Source organism: Carassius carassius, chromosome 12 (assembly GCF_963082965.1).
Source record: "Carassius carassius chromosome 12, fCarCar2.1, whole genome shotgun sequence".
NCBI lineage: Eukaryota > Metazoa > Chordata > Actinopteri > Cypriniformes > Cyprinidae > Carassius > Carassius carassius.
Window position 1 is genome coordinate 27,904,008 of NC_081766.1, and position 23,325 is coordinate 27,927,332.

Here is a 23,325-nt window from a genome sequence, read left to right on the forward strand (position 1 = left end):
AAATGGGTGCTGTGTGTTGTTTTCTTGACCGCAAAGTGAAAGCGGATGCTTTATTACAGGTGTGATATTACAGGTGCTTCTAAATAAATTACAACGTCGAGGGAAAAGTTCATTTATTTCAGTAATTCAACTCAAATTGTGAAACTCGTGTATTAAATAAATTCAGTGCACAGACTGAAGTAGTTTAAGTCTTTGGTTCTTTTAATTGTGTTGATTTTGGCTCACATTTAACAAAAACCCACCAATTCACTATCTCAACCAAAAAATATATGGTCTTTTAGTGTTATAGACAATATGAAAAATTTATGAGAGTATTAATTTTAATTTGGCAGTTTGTTACCTTTTTTTTACCTTACCTTTTTTTTTATCAGGCGATTCATTGGAAGAGGAATGCAGACACTTAATTGGTCACTTAAGACAAGGGTTGTCACATTTTTTTTATAGGCCAGAGATGCCCAAATATGAGTAAGGCAAATTATTCCCTTTATGAAGATCTCATTTATAGGCTACTGTGAAAATTTAATATTATATATCTATTTAGTTAAATCTGGTTTTGTATTATTTATAGCAGTGTTGTGTTGTTTATCCCAGACGAGCCCCCAATTTATGTTACTTCCCTGACCTAGAGCAGGGAACGTAACACTTTACACTTGTTTCCTTGTTTTTGTCTAAACATTTCCACAGACCCCTTAGGACTCGCTTGCAGCCACAGTTTTATTAGCTCCCATGATGGTCAGGATGCTGCCTAAGAAGAAAGCTGCCTACATAGGCAATAGTCAACAAGGCACCTCACTAGGTTTTGGAAAATAGCTCATGTGTGCCTTCTTTCCGCTTGCTTATTCTCTTCAAATTAATACAAATTTTGTTTTCTTTTGAGTTGAACAGTAAAGTATGTTTTCACAGGCCAGCTTTCCTCCATGCAAGAGAAGAGAAAACAAATACAGATTCAATCCGTTTTCAAAAGTGCTATCCCATTATGCTGAATTTTTTTAATGTTGTAGTTGTGCGCAAGAGTGATAGTGTGATTAATATGGACAGCTTTATGAAGTGCCTCAGTTACCACCATTTCAAGAGGTCCTGGCCTCATGTAACACATGATCATTAGATTAATATCTTCCAACATGTAGACATTAAGTATTGTTTTAATTTTGTTCTGATAAATGATAAATATTTTATATAACAAATATATTATTATGGAATTTAATTCCAGAAGTTTTTTGTTTTCAGATTTCACAAGCTGTTTGCTGTCACACAAACTATTTTTATTATTTTGTTATAAGATAATAATGATTTTTACCCAATTTTAAAATCAAATAAAAATACTAATGCTGAATTAAAATATATTTGTAGTAAAATATGAACTTTTGGGAGAAACTGGTCAGTTAGAGTTTTTTAAATGATCTGATAATCTCATTTTCAAGGAATTCAGACTCATGCCAGGAATATGTCAGACTAAAACATGTTGTGTATGTTTTTGAGGAGCTTATATTGGAGGGAGGGCTTAAATGTTTCCCTAAACGTTTGACAATCACATTGCAATGGCAATGGCAATATCACTAACATGATGCTATAACTGCTGCTTGAGCTGTGTGTATGGTGAACAGTGAATTTGGTTCCATAAAATGTGTCCACGATTAAGTAAGAAAGGCAAAATCTTTTAAAGGGGCCATGACCTTTTATTATTATTATTTATATTATTATTATGCAAGTAGGGTAAGGTAAGTAGATCAAATTATATGTAATTTCATGATAATATTTTCACACATTGTCATGCTGGTCTGTATGATTCCTCCATGATTTAAATTCTTTATTATTTGAATTATAATCATTTAAGCCTGATTTATAGAATATTAGGAAGGAAAAATCTAATTTTTGGTTGAAACAGTTTATTGAAGACAATATATAACAAAACAAATATGATACGAGTATCATATTTGATACCGTTATAGCTTAGTATGATATACAAGAATGGACCTAATGCTCAGGGAGGAAAACACACCTGACCTAATATATAGTGTACAAGAGGTTTTTCAGCTAATTTTTTTTTCAGCAATTTAGGACTTAGAAATCATGTAATAAATATGATACAGTAGGTGTAATGAGTGGGGTGATTGGAGATGAGCGACACCTGCTCGACCCACCGGTCTCGAGTCCCACGGAGGAGATGGAGGGATATAAAACTGGAGCGACGACAGTGAAGGACGAGAGAGGACCAGGCCTGGGTTTTAGTTGTGTTCGGTTTTTATTTGTGCGCGTCAGTCGTCCGTGAGGGGCTGACGCGCTGTTTTGTCTTTATTTTGTCATTAAAGTTTCTATTTTTATTGTCTGCCGGTTCCTGCCTCCTTCTTCCCAGATGATTATGAAGTTTGTACATTGTTACAGTAGGCTTTACAGAGTAAAAGTCATTGTATAAATGAATTGCATTTTCATGTGTAGAATGGTTCACATCACTGACCCATTTATACTAAAAGACACATTTCAATTCTATCAATATTTTTTTTTCCAGTATTGGTATACACTCTACTCATCTCAGCCCAAAATGTGTCTTCAGCTGAAGTGCACTAATAAAAATCTCTCCAGTTTGAGGGCCAGGCCTGACCTGCACTGTTGGCCCCCATGAGCCTTTGTTTGGCAGATGCCTCTGCTTCTCCTTTCATCCTTCCTTGAGATAAATCCCTTGATGGACCTTCTCAGCTCTGGTTGAAAGTGCAGCGCAGACGCCATACATCACAGTGGAGCTGGTCCGTTTGATGTGGGGCTGCTGTGGCCCACGGGTGGGCAGGAGATGGACTTCCTCACAGTTCCCCCTTGAAACTTGCTCATCAATCCTGTGATCTGACCGCAGATCTCCCTCTGCCCAGCCACCTCTGCCCTCTTGACCACAGAGAAGCAACAACAAGAACGCTCAGCGTCAGACTGTGTGACGTTAGGGCAGAAGCAGCTATCCATCACTCCGATTAGGCTCCTGAAAGTATATAAATCACCACTTAAATTGGTATCTGATTAAAAACAACATACATATATTTCTCATAATACTGGCTGATATCATGTGGCTCCTAATTTTCTTAGTCACTCCCAAAACAAATGTATTTATGAAAATAAACTTTAGTCACATTACATGAGTCACATTTTACTCCCTGAACTCAACTGATAAGAACAGACATAGTTTGGATAAATCACTTTCACTTTCAAATCCACAAGATTCAAGATATATTCCAGCTTCATATTCTCAACCATCTCCTGTCAGAAAACCATCAGCAATATTTGTATTCTTTTTCCTCCAATCAGCGTGAAGCAGTTGCCACACCATGTGCATCATGACTCACAATGAGGTGCCAAAATCACTTGAGGGGGAGGAAACCCCACACAAACACAGGAAGTGCTGCATTTCACACACAGGGACAGAGAGTCTGAGGTCTGTGCTCTGCTCCGCTGGCCGAGACTTACATTAGTGTTGCTTGTGACAGCGTAGCTTCAAAAACCGCTGTGCAAAGTTATTATTTTGGTGCATTACGAGACTGAGGAAGTAATAAAACATCACAGAATGTCCAGCCAATTGAGGATCTGTCAAATTAGGAGTGGAAATTGAAACTATGTCTTGTTTATTGGTGTTTAATGTTAATGTTTGACTTTGTCTGTCCAACACAATAGTCTTTCCAACTTTTTTTGTCCCCTGAAAACTATGGCTGATATACAAAGATTCTGGTCAGAAAGAGTGAGAAAGAGAGAGAAAAGAAAAGCATTACTAAACGGCTTCCGTAGTGAAGGAATTGCTCTCGTATTTCTTTTCTTGAGTATCTGTCATTACCATAACGTGGTTAACTCAGCATGTTAGAATAATGTCATTGACCTGAGTGCTTCTGACCGAGGAAGGTTATCAGTGGGGAAGAATTCTGAGCAGATGACAGCAAAGGGACCACCCACTGTTACTGGAGCATGGATGTTGTAGTCCACATTCACAAGAATCTCCTTGATTTAGTTGGCCAAATCAGTGGAAAATATTATTAATGTCAATATCATATATATATATAATGTGAAAATAAAAGTGTATATTTTAGGTGCTATCATTTATATATTGTTTTTTTCTCTCTACCGTTTTAAATCAGCTTTTGCCCTTACTTAAGCTGTCGTGCATTATGACAAATTAATTTTTTAAAGTACAAATATTTCATGCAGTACGTTGATGAGAGTAACTATCCGACCATGTAACTAACGTTAGCTGTGCACATGACAGTCTTCCCAATTTGCATCACTCTTTTCACCTCATTTCTTTAATAAACGCCTCCTGTGAGATAGAAAACTGATTGCGAAAGAATTCCAGAGTATCTGTTACAAACGACAAATGAACTTGAATCTCGACTATTTCACCACTGGTTTATATCATCTCCCTTATTCATTTCATCACGGGAATCTGTCTCACTCACGGGCGTAGATTTGGTTTTGAACATTGGGGGGGTTGAAGTTTGGGTATGCCTCCTGATATTGTGATCATGGTATAAATATGGGGGGGGGGGGTTGTAATGCTTAGATTTAAATATTGGGGGGGGGGGGGTTATCTCCCCCCATCCCCCTCACAAACTTCGCCCCTGGTCTCACTCGTAGTATTTAGGGGGGCGGGGGGGGTCACACACATGTACATTTAGGCTACACTCTGTCGCCCTCTAGTGAACATCTCGAAGAAACCATTCTTTAATCGCCACATAACTTCCAGACATATGCACATACCTTTATTAACCACTAGATGGCGTTACGACTTTAAAAATTACTGCAATCACACGTTTGTGAGTCTTTAAACACACACACACACACACACACACACACAAACAGACAGTCTTTTGTGCAACTAGGAAGTCAGTGAACGTTTGTTAATGTCATAAATTGTGCCATCAAGTGGAGTTTTGTCATTTCAGATTAGGTACTTAAGTTGGGTTGAAGTGGAATCCATTAACACTCATACAGTGTTTTTATACTCATGTCACGTTCAGTGACTACACAATCCATCTTAAAGCTGCAATCCGTAACTTTCGGGCCTTTTTTTAATAAAGATAGCCTATTACTAGTATATTTATTTATTGGTATTTGGCTATATTATTTAACCAAGTAAAATTCGTACATATTAAACGTTTAAAAGTCTTAAGAAGTTTATTTTTAAATGTTTGAAGACACAATAACGACATCTAAAAGGAAATCAATATCTCGTGCTAACTTGTAGGCTACTGTTCGTACCTAAACATTTTAATGTCCTGTCCATGTAGCCCGAAGGGCGGAACAAAAACGAAGGCAGAGGGTAAAAACACGCAGGCTGTGTTACAAACCGTAGCGAGCCGCCTAACGTAGACAGCATTTTAGCATCGAGGGCGTGCTCAGAACCCGACGTTCAGCTAAAAGAAATATACCACTCTTAGAAATGCTGCCTAGAATTTTGAACTCAATTCCAAAAGCGCAAAACATGCTGTCTAGTTAGGCGACTCACTAAGTTTTGGAACACGGCCCCATTCTCATGACTGCCCAATTGGTCAGACTGCTGCCACAATACTGCACACACGTGACCCAGCTTTTCTGTACACACACAGTGAAACACAGCAGCCACTTAAAAGCCAACGCCATGGCTCTTTGACCAGCAATTTCACCCCACATCCAAACATCACTATGAACCCTCTCCGTTGACAAACACGCACTATCCCACGCGTAATGGCGAGCGCGCTGCAGTTGAAGCCCTCCAGTCTGGAGCACACACGGAAGCGCGTAATAGATCCACGACGGAGACAAGCTGCACTCTCATTCCTCAGCAACATCTCTCTGGACGGACGACCCGTGCAGGATGACGGGGAGAATCAGACCGAGGATGAGGATAGCCCTAGGACTAGACAGAGCCTGGTTTCTGCAGTGGGCCAGCAGGCATTTGCCGCAGCAGCGAGCCAGGCTCTCGGCAGTGCCCGAGCTGCTGGTTTACTGGTAGGGATCACGGGTCCCAGCGCGGCGGCCGCTGCTGCTGCTGTTGCTCCTCCTCCAGCTTGCGGAGCGGATGCGGAGGAGGATGTGTGCGGCTCTGAGGTGCTCCAGTCCGTGTTCAGCTCCCCCTTTTCAGCAGTGCCACCGGCTACGAGAGGGAGACTTCAGACGTACACTCAGGGAGTCCTGCCTGTGTCCTACACCAGGCAGTCCAGCCAGAACTACTGCGGTCTAGATGGAGGGCAGATAGCCAACTCTGCCCTGGAACTGCAGAGATCCAGGTAACTGTATGCACTGAGATGAGGGTGATTTTTAGAGGATGTTTGAAATCACTTGCCAAGTTCACTTACATGATAGCAGAGTAACCACAATAAACAAGTACTGTCTTTCTTTAAAATAAATGCAATTTGGATTGATATTTACTTGTATATTTAATAGAATTACCTTAATGTATTTTGTGGTATAAGTGTTTTTGTATTACACACAATTCTTTAATAATGTTAAATTATAATTTAAAGTAGTAATACACCAACAAAGTAGTACTAACGTTTGCATTTACACTGTAAAATTAATACTCTAATGTAAAGACACTTATGGCAATTTTTAAACTTAATAAATCCAGATAGAGTACACAGGTCCCACTTTATATTAGGTGTCTTTATGGACTTATAGGTCAGTTTTTTGGATTAATTTTTTGATACAGTATACTGTTTGTGTTCATGATGCATCGCAATTATAGAAGCTGTGAAGTGAGGGATTACCTAGACTTTATTGAAATGGGGGATTATCTGACATTGAACTAATGGCCCCATTAGACACAATAAACACTATCCCTGAAAAAAAAATACTAATCAATAAACTCCATTCAGACTTTTCTACAGTACATCATTCATTAATATCCTAAGTGACCTGCATTCTGAGAATACTGCCGATGACAGTTTGCATGGGTGAATTTCTCAGTTCATCTAATGTTTGTGCTAACCAAACATTTTAACTAGAATTTAAACATCTTAACATTTAATGTCAGACAACTTTATTTAATCACTAATGGTTTTGATTAATCCCGTTCCTCTTTGGCAGCATTTAAAGGAATATTTTCTCATATTCAGAACTGTTAAGATGTAAAAAATCTACTAATATGGCCCTTAAAACTTCAATGCATATTCATCTTCTAAGTGTGCCCTCTGAAGGAAAACACACAGCAGCCAGTATCTCTGAAGTACCAGGATAATATGTTTAGCATGGTCATAGTGACAACTGTGTCATATCAGAGATGAGCAGGTGGCAACACTGAAGTGTCTGCCAGGCACATTAGTTTCAATTCCATCCAACATAACCATAACATTTCAATCTCAGCAAAACAACCATAGCACTGGTGTCTGTTGCTCTAACTGTTGCTTTAGATGCATGCAAAGCACAACCAAATCTGCAGTCATGAATGTTCGGGTTACAGTATCTTTTGCTTTTTCTTTCTAGAATGCATCACACACACACATATCTTATGCACCTGTTTTGTGTGCTTTAATGTGAACATATAAACATGCTGTAATATGAGACAGACACCGTGCATGCAAGTTGAGTGTCCTTTGTTCAGTTACTTTGTTTTGGAGCCAGAGAGACAGCAGGGAATATTTTTGTGAATATAGATACTGTGCAGTATTGCACTTTGGTGCACTTTTGTGCAATGTTTTCTTTTGTGTTTGTAAATGAAAGAGTGAATCAAAAATGGACCTACAACATATTACAGAAAAATTATATTATGCACAACTGTTTTCTCATGACAGTCATTGTTTTTCATTGTGGTACTAACAGGCACTGGACTAAAACAAATTCTTGCTTCATTTCACAGTAATTCTTGTGTCTCCTGTTGGTTTATTTGTGCAAGGTACTAAGGTACTAAGAGATGGGTCAAAAAGGAAAAAAATACACCTTTTCATTTAACTTTGAGATGATTTGCCATGTGTCAGTAAGCCATATTTTTTTGTGATGACAACTGTATTGTTGCTGATTTTGATAAATCACACACTGTGTTCTTAAAGGCAAAGTGTGTCATTTTTGAGCTACCAAAAAAGAATGGTAAAAATAATGATTGTTTTTAAACAGGTTTTCCAAAATTCTCCCGTTGTTTACCATTGGTTGATCTAAATGGGTTGTCCCACCGCCATACTCACTTCATTACTTGAGTGTGTTTACACAGGAATCAACCTACATATAGCTGAAATCCACTGTAAAAAAAATAATAATAATTTTTAAAGGGGTCATGAACTGCCCTTTTTTGTTATAATTATTTGGCACTGTTCTTTGTCCAGTGATGTTGGTGCAGTCATTGATGATCATCTGTGGAGGTGGGATTTAGCAACACATCATTAAAGGGTTAGTTCACCCAAAAATGAAAATTCTGTCATTAATTACTCTCCCTCATGTCTGTTCCAAGCCCATAAGACCTCCATTCATCTTCAGAACACAAATTAAGTAGAGTTGGGCTCCAGACTGTAGCTGAATATATATACTAGTGTCTGTGAATATTAAACTGCAAAATACTATTTAAATATTACTCCTGCAAATTCTACATGTCTGTGGGTTATGGGCGCAGATGCGCGGGAGCTCGCTGTTTTGTAGTCCCTGCCGTGTGTCACTATATGAGGACACGAACGCATAAATCGTCACTTCATGAGAATTTACCGTTTCATTTGAGAAAACTGTCATATCATAAACACAGACACTCAAAGATCTTCATGGCAACTCATCAAAATAAATGTTCGGTTTAACATGAGTAAGTTGACAATAGATTAAGCTAATGTTGTAGCCTACAGTAGATTTAGCTATGTCTCTATGTAGTAATAATAATACGTCTCTATTAATAATAATAATTATGCCTAGACGGTTGCTTGTTTTTTACTTGTTTTGTTGTAAAGAGATTATCTGATTAATATATAATTTTTTATATTCCTAGACTTATTTGTTGCAGTTTTTTATACAGTTATATTGTAAAACTAAAATACCTTTTTTAGTTTGCGGTGTGAGATTTTTGGCTGTGAATTAATGAATAACGGATCAACTACGACAGCCTACATCGCACATCCTGCAATGTGACTATCGTGGATTCGTACATCGCGATATTGATGCTTAAACGACACATCGTGCAGCCCTAGTCAGAGGGCTCTCAGATTCCATTAAAATTATCTTAATTTGTGTTCCAAAGTTAATCGAAGGTCTTATGGGTTTGGAACACATGTGGGTGGGTAATTAATGATAGAATTAAAATTTTTGGGTGAACTATCCCTTTAAGTGGCACATTCCACAACCTGTCATTTTTGGCAGATTGGCTTCAATATAAGCTGTTTTTAGACTAACGAGAAAGTTTTGAGTTCTGACACTTACAAGTACAATGATTTCTTATATGGAATTTAGGTTTCTTAGTTCATGACCCCTTTAATAGACAAAAATGAAATGCTAAAATGCTATGTTCCTTTATATGTGATGATAAACTGTAATTAATAGGTCATTTTACAGTGAAGTAAATGTACAGTTTTTTAATGAAAAAAGTCATCTTAAAATTTACAGTGGAAAACATTTACATTTGGCAGAAAATCCTGAAGTAACGGTTTATTGTCTTTATCAGTTAATTAAATTAGGTTTTTATGTTGCAACTTATGTTGTTAAATCAATGTTTATTGTATTCATTAAGTGTCATATGTATTACCATGATGGTGGTTTTGTATTTTTGTACATGACCCTGTGCAACTTATATTATTTACCTCAATTTGTGGAAAAGCTAATTGTGATGAGCTTTGATTATACATTGTAACTGTAAATTCAATCTGTGAAAGCTAAAATGTTGCTAACTTATTTTTAAAGTTGAAGTTCTGGCAAGTACAGCTGCCATTTTTTCCCATCAATTTCATAGATTTTTTTTTTAATAGTCAAGAAAGTATTTTAACATTACATATTTGAGCTTTAAACAGTGTACTTGTACTAAATGGGCAGTTGATAAAAACAAAAAAGGCAGGATGCCCAGTTTCTGCCCTGACTTCCTTACCCCCTTCTTCCTCCGCTCCCTGCATTCTTCCACTTCCTCTCCCAGACCCTCCTCATGCATGGTCTGCCACTTTCCACCAGGAAGACCAAAACCTTTAGATGCTCTGCCAAGAGCAGCCTGTGAAGGGAGATTTTGCATAGTAGTTCTGTCTTTCATGTGCTGACATTTACGCAAACACACCCTATATGATCCTGTTCTTCAGGGCCTTTTGTTAAGCTACAGTCTGAATCAATTGGGTGGCCCAGACAAAAGCTTTATTGCAGCACTGTCAGGTCTAACTATGTGAAGAGTGTAGTGTTTTATAATTCCTTAATTCTAATGGGAGCCTTTACATCTGTGCAAATAGCCTGTTTCTTTCTAGTGTTGGCTTTAATCTTACCTCACAATTGCCTCAGAGACAACTAAGTAGAGGTTTATAAAAATTGCATCGGTTTAGCTGTAATCTATTATATAATGCTGCATTCCATATTAATGTGGAAAAAAGTAACTGTAACACACTATGTTATGTAAAATAAGTGTTAAATAGTTTTCATTATGGGGATTAGTGTTCAATAGCCTTTGGTTTCGAATGTGGACCTAATTGACTTTTAATTAGTTTGATCCCAAGTAGTGTAACTGTGTTACAGAGCACATTATGTTACAAGGCTTGGAGAAATGGTTTAAGTCATTATTCAAAATCAACAGGCATTATTTTAAACTTTGACAGCAAAATGGCACCAAATAATATAATAAAAGCACATGGCATATTTTTTTAATTATTTAAAAGATTACTTTAAAGTAGGGCATAACTAATCGTGTTCATATTATTTTTTGGTCCTGTTCATTAAGAAAGTGAAAGTGAATTGACATACAGCCAAGTATGGTGACCCATACTCGGAATTCGTGCACTGCCATTTAACCCATCCAAAGTGCACCCACACAGCAGTGAAAACACACACACCGTGAACGCACACCCGGAGCAGTGGGCAGCCATTTATGCTGCGGCGCCCGGGGAGCAGTTGTGGGTTCAGTGCCTTGCTCAAGGGCACCTCAGTCATGGTATTGAAGGTGGAGAGACCACTGTACATTCACTCCCCCCACCTACAATTCCTGCAGGCCCAAGATTCAAACTCGCAACCTTTGGATTACAAGTCCAAATCTCTTAGACCACGAAGTAAATTGTAGAACTACTATTGCAAAAGTTACTGTTAAAGTAGGCAACTAATAGTCAGAAAGACACTGTCAATTCATTTTAAAGTACATGAATGGGACAGAGTAGGGCTGGGCGATATGACTGTTTCACTGTTTCAACATTCAAAAGCTTATATATGCGAACACTTGACTGAGCTCTCTTTCTCACATTCTTACACATTCGAATGGACAAATACACACAGAAATATATCAAAATATCTTATAAATACAATATGTTATGTCTTAAGTGAACGTAAAGAGTTGAGAAAGAAAACAAGGGTGTATTGAATCCGTGCATTGACAGCAACCGCTGTCAACCAACAGTCATTGTAATGTTAATCAAGAACAAAATAAATGAAAATCACTCAATGTTCTTGACTGAAACACTTTTTTAACCTCAGTTTACATGTTATTTGCCTGTTGTTAAGCGCTGTCTTCTGTAATGGCAATGTGCATTTGTCTATGTGATTATTTTGGAGATGCGTTCCAATATAATTTATCCATATTTAGGGTATAGGCCATTTCTTAACAGAAAGTTAAACAGAAAAAAGACAAAAAGTAGCACTGCATGCGTTTCTGAATATTTATTGAACCAGATTGTATAATGATGAAAATCCACAAGCTTGACAGGTATAATTAAAAGACGCAAATTCCTTCAGCGCACATTTCTGTTTAATGTTTATACAGATTTTTTAAAACCGTGTTATACAATAGAATTTTGTTTAATTAAACTGTGATATAGCACTATAAATTCTTAATTCATTGCAACAAAACTATAAAGTTTTTTTGCCAACGGATGAAGACTTAAGCATCGAATCTTGCCCTTGCACGCGTTCAGAGTTTTAGCAGCCCAACACTGAATATTACAGTATATTGTGGACATTGTATTTTGATTAATAAAATAAAAATTATAAAAATGAAATTTAAATGACCATGCTCCTAAATAAATAAATAAAGCAGTTATTTTTATTCAAGTTTTTGCTCAAAATTAGTTTTTAATCCCTGCATGATTTTAGTCATGGGCCTATAAAATAAATATCAAATACGTTATAGCTTGACTACAAGTTTAAAAACAACGCTGCAATTGTTATAATTAAAGAAATTAAACTTACCATCATGAAATGTGTCTAATTTTCTGTCTACACAGGAGATAATGCCAAAAAGAAAGACAAACATCTGAAAATATGCGTATTTTATTTAATACATTATTATATGACATCAACATGCATTTATCATTATTACAATCACCGCCAGAATGTACAACTTCACCATGTTGAACTAAAAATTGGGTTTTATTATTTTCCCTCAACAGTTCTGAAATTCATTTCAAGCACAAATTTGATAAGAACCAAGGAGAAATTATTAGCAACACCAAAACAACAGCAAAGTGAATGTTTTCTGTTAATTTAAGCACAAAATAAGAAAAGTAAAAAAAACTTTCTGGCAATAATTAAGACCAAACTGAACATGGTGTGTATTTATGGTACATGTCGGCAATGTTGTCTCGGTGGGGGCGGGACGTGGTGGAGATGGGGCTTAGGTAGACATATTATCGGATATCACAATATTTTTAAAGGCGATTATCGATACAATATTTTTGACCTATCGCCCAGCCCTAGGACAGAAAGAAAAAGCAAGAACCGTGAACATTATTTATATGATGTACATTGTCCTAGATATCCTTTTCCCACATATTGTGATATGATTTTTAAGTTTTGCACCTTATTTATTCTTAACTAAACATTGACATTTCCTCCAGACTCATTATTGGATATGTTCCATAACCATTGAAACAAGCCATGTTTTGGATAGACCATATGCTTTTCCTTTTTATTGTGTGGTTAGCTGCTATTGCTGAGAGATTACACTGATATTTTATCTATTCAAGTGAAACAAATTAAGCCAGGAGAAGGTTTTAAACCAAACCTTAAAACCTGGTTTGGATGTGGCAGGAATTGCAACCAGCAAATTCTTGCCAAGATGTGATTTAAAAAAAAAAGGCTGCTGTGGCTTGTTGTTCTATTTTTATCCTGAGAGTTTTCAGGAACAAAGGACTTTTAGGGGATTAGATCCCACCGGTTACTTAAAACAATGAAAGGTGGTATTTTAAGGATTGAGAATGGCAGGCAGATGTGGCAGGAATAGAGTATGGCATGTATGAGGATACAGTGGAAAATGGCATAATGTGAGATTTAGCTGCTCTTACGATTCAAGTTCATAAACTAGTAACCCTCTCATGTTTAGAAAGCTGCTCTATGCATGGTAAGGGCCCAATGCAAGAACTTCTTGGCTTTTACTATTAGTGGATGACTCTTGTAATTCCTGCTGTAGATAAACTGAGAATTAAGTCTTTGCTATAGCCTTGTACATTGAAAAGCCTTTCATAAACATTAGACGTGTTGTGTATTGATGTTTTGACTGAGGTAATTTAATTTGGTCTGGTCATGACCAGTGTTTTGTTACCATTCCAGTAGTTTAAACCGCAATCACCCAGAACACACAGTTTTTCATTCACTTCTGTTAGATCAAAGTATCAGACAGCTTTTGAAATTGAGATGTCCTTAAAAGAATTTAAAAGGGGTCATGAATTTCTGATGTTTTTGAAATTCCTCCCTGTAAGAGTAAAATTCAACAAAGTAGTTTTGTGATGTTTTTGTAATGGAAAAACACAAAGAGCAGAAAAACATGCAAAGTACTTAGATAAGTAGCTTAACTTGTTGATTATTTACTGACTTGACACTAGTTGAACTGAAAAGGAAAACTAGTTTTGTCCAAAATGATGTACTAGACACTGTGCACTAACCAATAACAACATGTAAATATACAACATGTACTCTGTTGTACTGTATGTATGAGTATATACATTTTACTAGTATCAGTAGTGTAATATTAAAATTTATGTTTTGGTTACACTGAAGCATTTGCCATTTTCCATTTTAGAAGAAAATGACATTTAAAATGCACCTCATAGCTGCTGCTATCTTTAATACATTTATCTTCCATTTCGTCAGGGAAGATGTGACTTTGAGCTTTCATAGCTTGAAGCATCACATTCTAGTATTAACATAGAGTATGTTTTGGGCCATGCAATGCATCCCTTTAACCTGCACTATATGGAAATTTGTCTTTTTTAGTGCCAATTATTCAGTTTATCTACATAAACTATATGCAGTTTGAAAGCAGAAAAACCTTGAGATTCAGGGCCCTATAATACACCCGGCGCAATGCGACGCAAGGCGCAGCGCAAGTGTGTTTGCTAGTTTTAGTCCAGCGCTGTTCGCATTTTCCCGTCCAGCGCCACGTCGTTTAATTAGCAAATGCATTTGCGCTCATTTGTGTGCCCATGGGCGTGCTGGTCAAAAAAAGAGGTGTGTTCTGGCGCAATGATATTTTAAGGAGCTGAAAATAGACTGCACCATAGACCAACTCAAACCTGGTCTAAAGTGTGGCGCAATGTTTTTTCTTTGTTATATAAAGAGCGTGTTAGTATAGGCAGGTCCGCAACGCACATACATGCTGCTTATTAAACACAGGGACGCACAGCAGCACACAAACATGCCAAATATTACAAATTAAAGGACTGCAATGCATAAGAATTTTTTGTAAGCTAATTAAATATATATATATATATATATATATATATATATATATATATATATATATATATATATATATATATGCCTTTATGTCATAATGGATAGTCATCACATGTATCAGAATTACGCTATCTATTTGCTCGCACACGAACAGCTCCGTTTCATCTCGGAGACTCGTTCTTTCTTTGTGCTTGCCAAATTCCGCCGTGTAAATAGCAAATTCATCATGGCACGAGCGCAACTGGCTCTTAAAGGGAATGGAAGATGGCACGTTACGCCCAAAAAACACCCATTACTCATAGAATAGGGACAACCCATTTAGACCATGCGCCTGGGCGCACCAACCGTTTTTCCGTCGTTAAAATAGCAAAAGTTTATTTGGACACGCCCTCAGTTTACCTGCGCTGTGCGCTTTACACTTTGCGTTTAGATCGTTAAAATAGGGCCCTATATCTCTGAAATCCATTTTCCAATCAATAAATTAACCCTACAGTGGAAAAATACTTTGAAAAAGTAAAAGAAGCAGATTTTTGGCCAAGAGATAAACCTTCTAGAAAGTTTTCAGTGCAAGGATCCAGTAAGTGAATACATTCAGGCAGTCAGTTTATAACAGCACTAATGCAAAGAAAACCTGGTCGATTACATCAGAGATGGCGGAGAGAATAGTGACTCAAGTCCAGATTTCAGTAAATTATTCATTTCGGTGTGTATTTGGCTTTAAAGCTCAACCTCCCTCATTTTCTGTATTTATTTCGGCGCAGCCCAAGCTGTTTCTGATTCTGCTGTGTGAAATGCGATCTGAACGGCAGCTCAAATCACCCAACTGATGCATGAGCATATTATACGCAAACTACATCACTTGTATAAAGAAAACCAGGGTCGCGCTAGTGGTAGTATTTGTTTTGATGGATTATGATTGTAATCAAAGTTAAGACAATGACACAAGAGTTGTACATTAGGCATGCATGAGTCTGTTATTATTGATGTATGAACAAACCACTTAACCACTATCACTTAAGATTTGGCAGTATGCTGTATTTTTGTGACTTGACTGCACGGACACTATTGGATGAGAACTGAACTCCGCTTCATGATGACACCATCCAGTTTTATCCAGAGCTGCTTTATAGATTACTTAAACTCATTCCATAATTGATGGACAAAATTACTGAATTGAACTGAATTAATAATTAACTTATCACTGTAAAACTGTTTTGAAACAACCTGTATTGTATATAGCGCTATATAAATAATAGTTACTTGACTTAAATGGAAAGAAGAATGAGCTTGAATGAACACTACAGACAGTGTATATTTGCAGTGGTCACACTCTTATCTGGTGTCTGTTATTGGTCTGATTTCAGAGCTTATTTGGCAGGAACACAAGCATTCAGGTCTTTGTAACAAGGCCATGCTTGACCTGCTTTTCAGTGCTGCTCTCTGCTCTTTAAAAGCATATATGAAGAACTTGAGCTTAGGGTGTGTGAACGTAGAGGAAGAAAATCTTATGATAATGTCTTGAAATGGAAACAAGTGTTACTTAATGAGGCTTTTTCTCAATCTTCCTGGTGTTTGGTACCTTATCAGAAATCTAATAGATGTTCATCCTTACCTCAGTTTGTGTGAAGGAATGTGTTATGTGAAAGTGTATCTGATATCTGTATTGGAGCCGTGACTTGTTTCTGGAACATTCTGTGTGTGATATAATAGTACATCAGGAAAATAACAAAGTCAAACACTTGTGCTGCAACAGGTTTGGTATTAATGTGAAACTTTAACCTGAATTTAAAATAATTATTTAAAGCTCACAATGTTGTGCGCTAATTCAAGCTTTGTTTGGTAATGTACTAAATCATAAGTTGCTTACATGTTTGACACAATTGATGGTGTGCGAAATGCTGCAGTTGCTATTTTTGTACATAAGCCTATTGTGTGGTAAAAAAAAAAAAAAAACTAGTGAACTGATTAATTGAGTAAGTGTGCTGGTCATGGCACATGTAAGATTGACATTCAGACTGACATTCTGGTTTGAGTCTTGGTTGCAACATTCCCATTTCTCATTCCCTTACAAGTAGCTAAATTTGCACACATTTATGGTCTTCGAGGAATAAAACAAATTCGAATTTACTAAAAGTTTACGACTGTAATTTTAATAAATGGAGCACCACAACATCTTACCTTATTGTTCATTTGCAGGCGAAGACTAATATCCCAGCGTTCCTCACTGGAGACTCTGGAGGATATTGAGGAGAACGCCCCTCTACGCAGGTATTACCAGTAGGACCATAATTGTTCTCTGCAGAAACTTTTCAATGGCCAGAGGCGTTACTTCGTACATGGGTGATTCTGACAGATTGTGATAAATGATTGCTTGGGTAGCCCATCTAATTGTTCATTCAGATAACATTGTGTAAACTTTTTTACTTTAAAAGTGATTTATTAAAAGTAGGGATCCACGATGAATATCAGCCGATATTTAAAGTGCATCTTTACAGAATTGCCGGTTCTGTAATCAGCTGTAAATCTCTACATGTGTGATTTCATTTGGAGTAGCATTTACTACTAGCCGTTGTTCACTAACAAGCTGCGCCAAGCCACGATCATATTTTGCAATGTACTGCTGATTACAGAACCGCCTTAAGTGACAAGATAAGCATTAAATATCGGCCGACATTTATTGTGCATCCCTAATTATAAGTAATTTTAGTGCTGTTCGGTATGATTTCGCACGTATTTTATGTTTAAAATTTTTTTATTTACTCTTTAACAAGACTGGTCTCTTCAGACATATTCTGGTTTACTAGAAGTACTTGAAGTTTGTTACACTAGGATAAAGACTAGGATTTTTTTAAGAGAGTAGAACAACCGCAAGTGTAAGAAAACACATTAAGTCAGAAGTCAAGTTAAATTAATTTTTGATAGCACTTTTCACAATACACATTGTTTCAAAACAGCTTTACAGCTTAACATTTTTTACAGTGAAATGTATAGAATGTCTTAGTTTCTTCATGCTTTCTAGTCATATAGTTTTACATTTAGCAGATATTCACAATATAGTGTGTATATGTTGGCAATAGAATATCAGTATTGTTTTTTAAACGAACAGTGTTGACTCTGCTTTGTTTCATTTAGATGCCGAACTTTATCTGGTTCACCCCGACCAAAGAGTTTCAAGAAGGTCCACTTCATCAAAAACCTAAGACAACATGATATGCGCAATGGAAGGTATGCTCACATCTACCCAACAGCCCACACACAGAAATCCTGTAGAGAACAGCACCCACACGTCAAGTGTTTCTGCAAAAGACTCCCCCTGAATTTATTCCAGTAGTTCTGCTGAATTTATTATAGATTTTCCTGCTTTTCAGGTATTTATTTTTTAAATGAATAAATGAATGAATGAATGAATGAATTAATTAATTAATTAATGTATTTATTTATAACTTTTGAAATTCAATTTGCAAAATGATTTCCCTTTTTGATGGAATCTTTCCAGTATAAATGTGAATATTGCAACCACCATATTTCTTCCAGTTCTATAAGGTCATTACATTTGAATAAGTCATACATTTTCTTTTCATTTCTTTTTAAAAACATGGCCAGTTGAGGTTGTAGAAACTGGAAAAGGCCAATATGTTTTTGTTACTTTCATGCAGATGTTCATCAGTGTGTGTTTGGGATAGTTTTATACCTAAATGACCCTCTAGTCTTTTAAATTGATAGTAGGAGACAGAGCAGACACTCTCTGAAACCAAAAACATATTTGAGGCATGTTATTAGTGTTTTTTTTATTATTAATATTATTTTTATATTTATGTATATGTATATATATAATTGATTATAGATTGCTAGCCAGATGCTGTCTTTTATCTGAATGGTAATGAGTGTGTTGGAAAACAAGAGGTTGTGACCAGAATTGTTTTTCCTTTAGGCTTTTGAGAAAATCCATAAAATACACACATTTGCAGTCTTCCAGTGAAATCGCTGACCTTTGTTTTGTAAAGCTAACTGCAGTGTTTGATGTGCCAGAAAGGAGGAAAACGTTTTTTTGGGGGTCTGTACTTTGATCCAACATTTTGTTTATTTTGTGCTTTAGATCATTTATTAGCGGTCCATGAACTTCTGAAGAAAATAGGACTTGAAAAGCCTTGGCAGAATATTTCATTTTTAAATCCTTTGTTTGTAAACATGGTTGCTTCTCAGTGGTCTCAGTCAGGTTTGAATTTACTTCAAAGATTGTTTTTACAGGCAATTTGCCTTTCTTTTTTGATTTCTGCTTCTATTCTTTCAGATACATTCCCACATTATATTTATATATATATTTATGACATAGGCCTACTATTTCATATCAGTTATTTACTGTGTATCTCTTCATCTTTGCCTGTGGTCCTGACCTCTATATTGACAGAGTTCACTTCAATTAGTTTATGTATCATTTTGTCTTTATAGGATAGTCCTTATCAGTGGCAGAAGATCCTTCTATAGTGTTTTTTCTGTCCTGCCCTATCGAGATTGTAGCCAAACAGGGTATGTATTCTTCAGCATGTAAATGTTCTCTTCATCATCCTCATTTTTATCCCATCACTTTTCCCATCCTCCCATTTCTTTCTATTATAATATTTTTCCTGGCCATAAGGAATAGGAATGGGTCCAAAAATACACATTTAGTGTCCTAAAGTAATTTCATTTTATTTTTTTAAATCTATTATTTGGATGTTTTATCAAAGAGTCCTTGATTATTCACTAGTTTTTAGACCCTGTGCACAGATCATTTGTAAAAAAATTTGTATCATGCATAGCTGTCCAGATTTTTCTGCTAATTGTAATTTCAATTCACTAAGACTGACCAACAAGCTTGAGCATGCTTTATATAGACCTCACACTTGACTGTACAGTTTTTTTTGTTTAGTTTTTTTTAGAACAGGCTTTTTTATTATCCTGGATCTGCAGCTGTACAGCTATTTTTTTAATATATATTTAAGTCAAGTCAAGTCACCTTTATTTATATAGCGCTTTAAACAAAATACATTGCGTCAAAGCAACTGAACAACATTCATTAGGAAAACAGTGTGTCAATAATGCAAAATGACAGTTAAAGGCAGTTCATCATTGAATTCAGTGATGTCATCTCTGTTCAGTTAAATAGTGTCTGTGCATTTATTTGCAATCAAGTCAACGATATCGCTGTAGATGAAGTGACCCCAACTAAGCAAGCCAGAGGCGACAGCGGCAAGGAACCGAAACTCCATCGGTGACAGAATGGAGAAAAAAACCTTGGGAGAAACCAGGCTCAGTTGGGGGGCCAGTTCTCCTCTGACCAGACGAAACAAGTAGTTCAATTCCAGGCTGCAGCAAAGTCAGACTGTGCAGAAGAATCATCTGTTTCCTGTGGTCTTGTCCTGGTGCTCCTCCGAGACAAGGTCTTTACAGGGGATTTGTATCTGGGGCTCTAGTTGTCCTGGTCTCCGCTGTCTTTCAGGGCAGTAGAGGTCCTTTCTAGGTGCTAATCCACCATCTGGTCTGGATATGTACTGGATCCGGGTGACTGCAGTGACCCTCTGATCTGGATACAGACTGGATCTGGTGGCTACGGTGACCTCGGAATAAGAGAGAAACAGACAAATATTAGCGTAGAAGCCATTCTTCTAATGATGTAGCAAGTACATATGGTGTTATGGGAAGTATTCCCGGTTTCCGGTTTACCTAATTAAAGCAGCCTAAAAATCCTTTAACGGATTTGGATATTAAAAGCATATTAGTATGTTATGTGTAAGCCAGGTTAAAGAGATGGGTCTTTAATCTAGATTTAAACTGCAAGAGTGTGTCTGCCTCCCGAACAATGTTAGGTAGGTTATTCCAGAGTTTAGGCGCCAAATAGGAAAAGGATCTGCCGCCCGCAGTTGATTTTGATATTCTAGGTATTATCAAATTGCCTGAGTTTTGAGAACGTAGCGGGCGTAGAGGATTATAATGTAAAAGAAGCTCATTCAAATACTGAGGTGCTAAATTATTCAGGGCTTTATAAGTAATAAGCAATATTTTAAAATCTATACAATGTTTGATAGGGAGCCAGTGCAGTGTTGACAGGACCGGGCTAATATGGTCATACTTCCTGCTGCTGCATTTTGGACTAGCTGTAGTTTTTTTACTAAGCGTGCAGAACAACCACCCAATAAAGCATTACAATAATCTAACCTTGAGGTCATAAATGCATGGATTAACATTTCTGCATTTGACATTGAGAGCATAGGCCGTAATTTAGATATATTTTTGAGATGGAAAAATGCAGTTTTACAAATGCTAGAAACGTGGCTTTCTAAGGAAAGATTGCGATCAAATAGCACACCTAGGTTCCTAACTGATGACGAAGAATTGACAGAACAAGTCTTAGACAGTGTCCTAGGTTATTACAAGCAGAGTTTTTAGGTCCTATAATTAACACCTGTTTTTTCAGAATTTAGCAGTAAGAAATTACTCGTCATCCAGTTTTTTATATCGACTATGCATTCCATTAGTTTTTCAAATTGGTGTGTTTCACCGGGCCGTGAAGAAATATAGAGCTGAGTATCATCAGCATAACAGTAAAAGCTAACACCATGTTCCCTGATGAGATCTCCCAAGGGTAACATATAAAGCGTGAAGAGTAGCGGCCCTAGTACTGAGCCTTGAGGTACTCCATACTGCACTTGTGATCGATATGATACATCTTCATTCACTACTACGAACTGATGTCGGTCATATAAGTACGATTTAAACCATGCTAATGCACTTCCATTAATGCCAACAAAGTGTTCAAGTCTATGCAAAAGAACGTTGTGGTCAACTGTGTCAAACACAGCACTAAGATCCAATAAAACTAATAGAGAGATACACCCACGATCAGATGATAAGAGCAGATCATTTGTAACTCTAAGGAGAGCAGTCTCAGTACTATGATACGGTCTAAATCCTGACTGGAAATCCTCACATATACCATTTTTCTCTAAGAAGGAATATAATTGTGAGGATACCACCTTTTCTAGTATCTTGGACAGAAAAGGGAGATTCGAGATTGGTCTATAATTAACTAGTTCTTTGGGGTCAAGTTGTGGTTTTTTGATGAGAGGCTTAATAACAGCCAGTTTGAAGGTTTTGGGGACATATCCTAATGACAATGAGGAATTTATAATAGTCAGAAGAGGATCTATGACTCCTGGAAGCACCTCTTTTAGGAGCTTAGATGGTATAGGGTCTAACATACATGTTGTTGGTTTAGATGATTTAACAAGTTTATACAATTCTTCCTCTCCTATAGTAGAGAATGAGTGGAACTATTCCTCAGGGGGTCTATAGTGCACTGTCTGATGCGATACTGTAGCTGACGGCTGAATGGTTGCAATTTTATCTCTAATAGTATCGATTTTAGAAGTAAAGTAGTTCATAAAGTCATTACTGCTGTAGTGTTGGGAAATGTCAACACTTGTTGAGGCTTTATTTTTCGTTAATTTAGCCACTGTATTGAATAAATACCTGGGGTTATGTTTGTTTTCTTCTAAAAGAGAAGAAAAGTAATCGGATCTAGCAGTTTTTAATGCTTTTCTGTAGGATAGGTTACTTTCCCGCCAAGCAATACGAAATACCTCTAGTTTTGTTTTCCTCCAGCTGCGCTACATTTTTCGGGCTGCTCTCTTTAGGGTGCGAGTATGCTCATTGTTCCATGTTGTCAAACTGTTTTCCTTAACCTTCCTTAAGCGTAAAGCAGCAACTATATTTAAAGTGCTAGAAAAGAGAGAGTCCATAGTTTTTGTTACATCATCAAGTTGTTCTGAGGTTTTGGATATGCTAAGGAATTTGGATACATCAGGAAGATAACTTAAAAAGCAGTCTTTTGTGGTAGAAGTGGTGGTTCTTCCATACTTGTAACAAGAAGTAGAATTTACAATTTTGGCTGTATGAAGTTTGCACAAACTAAATAATGATCTGAGATCACTTGGCTGCATAATTTCAACACTATCAACATCAATTCCATGTGACAGTATTAAATCTAGAGTATGATTTCGACAATGAGTAGGTCCTGAAACGTGTTGTCTAACCCCAATAGAGTTCAGAATGTCTATAAATGCTGATCCCAATGCATCTTTTTCATTACCAACATGGATATTAAAATCACCAACTATTAAAACTTTATCTGCAGCCAGAACTAACTCGGATGTAAAATCACCAAACTCTTTAATAAAGTCTGTATGGTGCCCTGGTGGCCTGTATACAGTAGCCAGTACAAACATAACAGGGGATGTATCATTAACATTTGTTTCTCTGGATAATGTTATATGAAGCACCATTACTTCAAATGAGTTATACTTGAAGCCTGCCCTCTGAGAAATCCTGAAAACGTTGTTATAAATTGAAGCAACACCTCCCCTTTGCCTTTTAGACGCGGCTCATGTTTATAACAGTAATCTTGGGGGGTGGACTCATTTAAAATAATGTAATCATCAGGTTTTAGCCAGGTTTTAGTCAAACAGAGCACATCTATATTATGATCAGGGATCATATTATTTACAAAAAGTGTTTTCGTAGAAAGGGATC

General features: G+C 36.8%; 1 protein-coding gene across 2 annotated transcripts in view; it reads left to right on the forward strand.

Annotated features, from left to right (window-relative positions):
* Positions 1-5,559: 5,559 nt before the first annotated feature.
* The window catches only part of LOC132155158 (CDK5 and ABL1 enzyme substrate 1-like), a 31,492-nt gene continuing 13,726 nt past the window's right edge, over positions 5,560-23,325 (forward strand). The window contains exons 1-4 of one of the 2 annotated variants that reach the window (XM_059564013.1): positions 5,560-6,233; positions 16,954-17,025; positions 17,890-17,982; positions 19,207-19,284. In XM_059564013.1, the coding sequence (XP_059419996.1) occupies positions 5,692-6,233; positions 16,954-17,025; positions 17,890-17,982; positions 19,207-19,284 (785 nt within the window). In that variant the 5' untranslated portion in view covers positions 5,560-5,691. The remainder of the gene's footprint in view (positions 6,234-16,953; positions 17,026-17,889; positions 17,983-19,206; positions 19,285-23,325) is intronic. The other variant, XM_059564014.1, reaches the window with a different exon arrangement.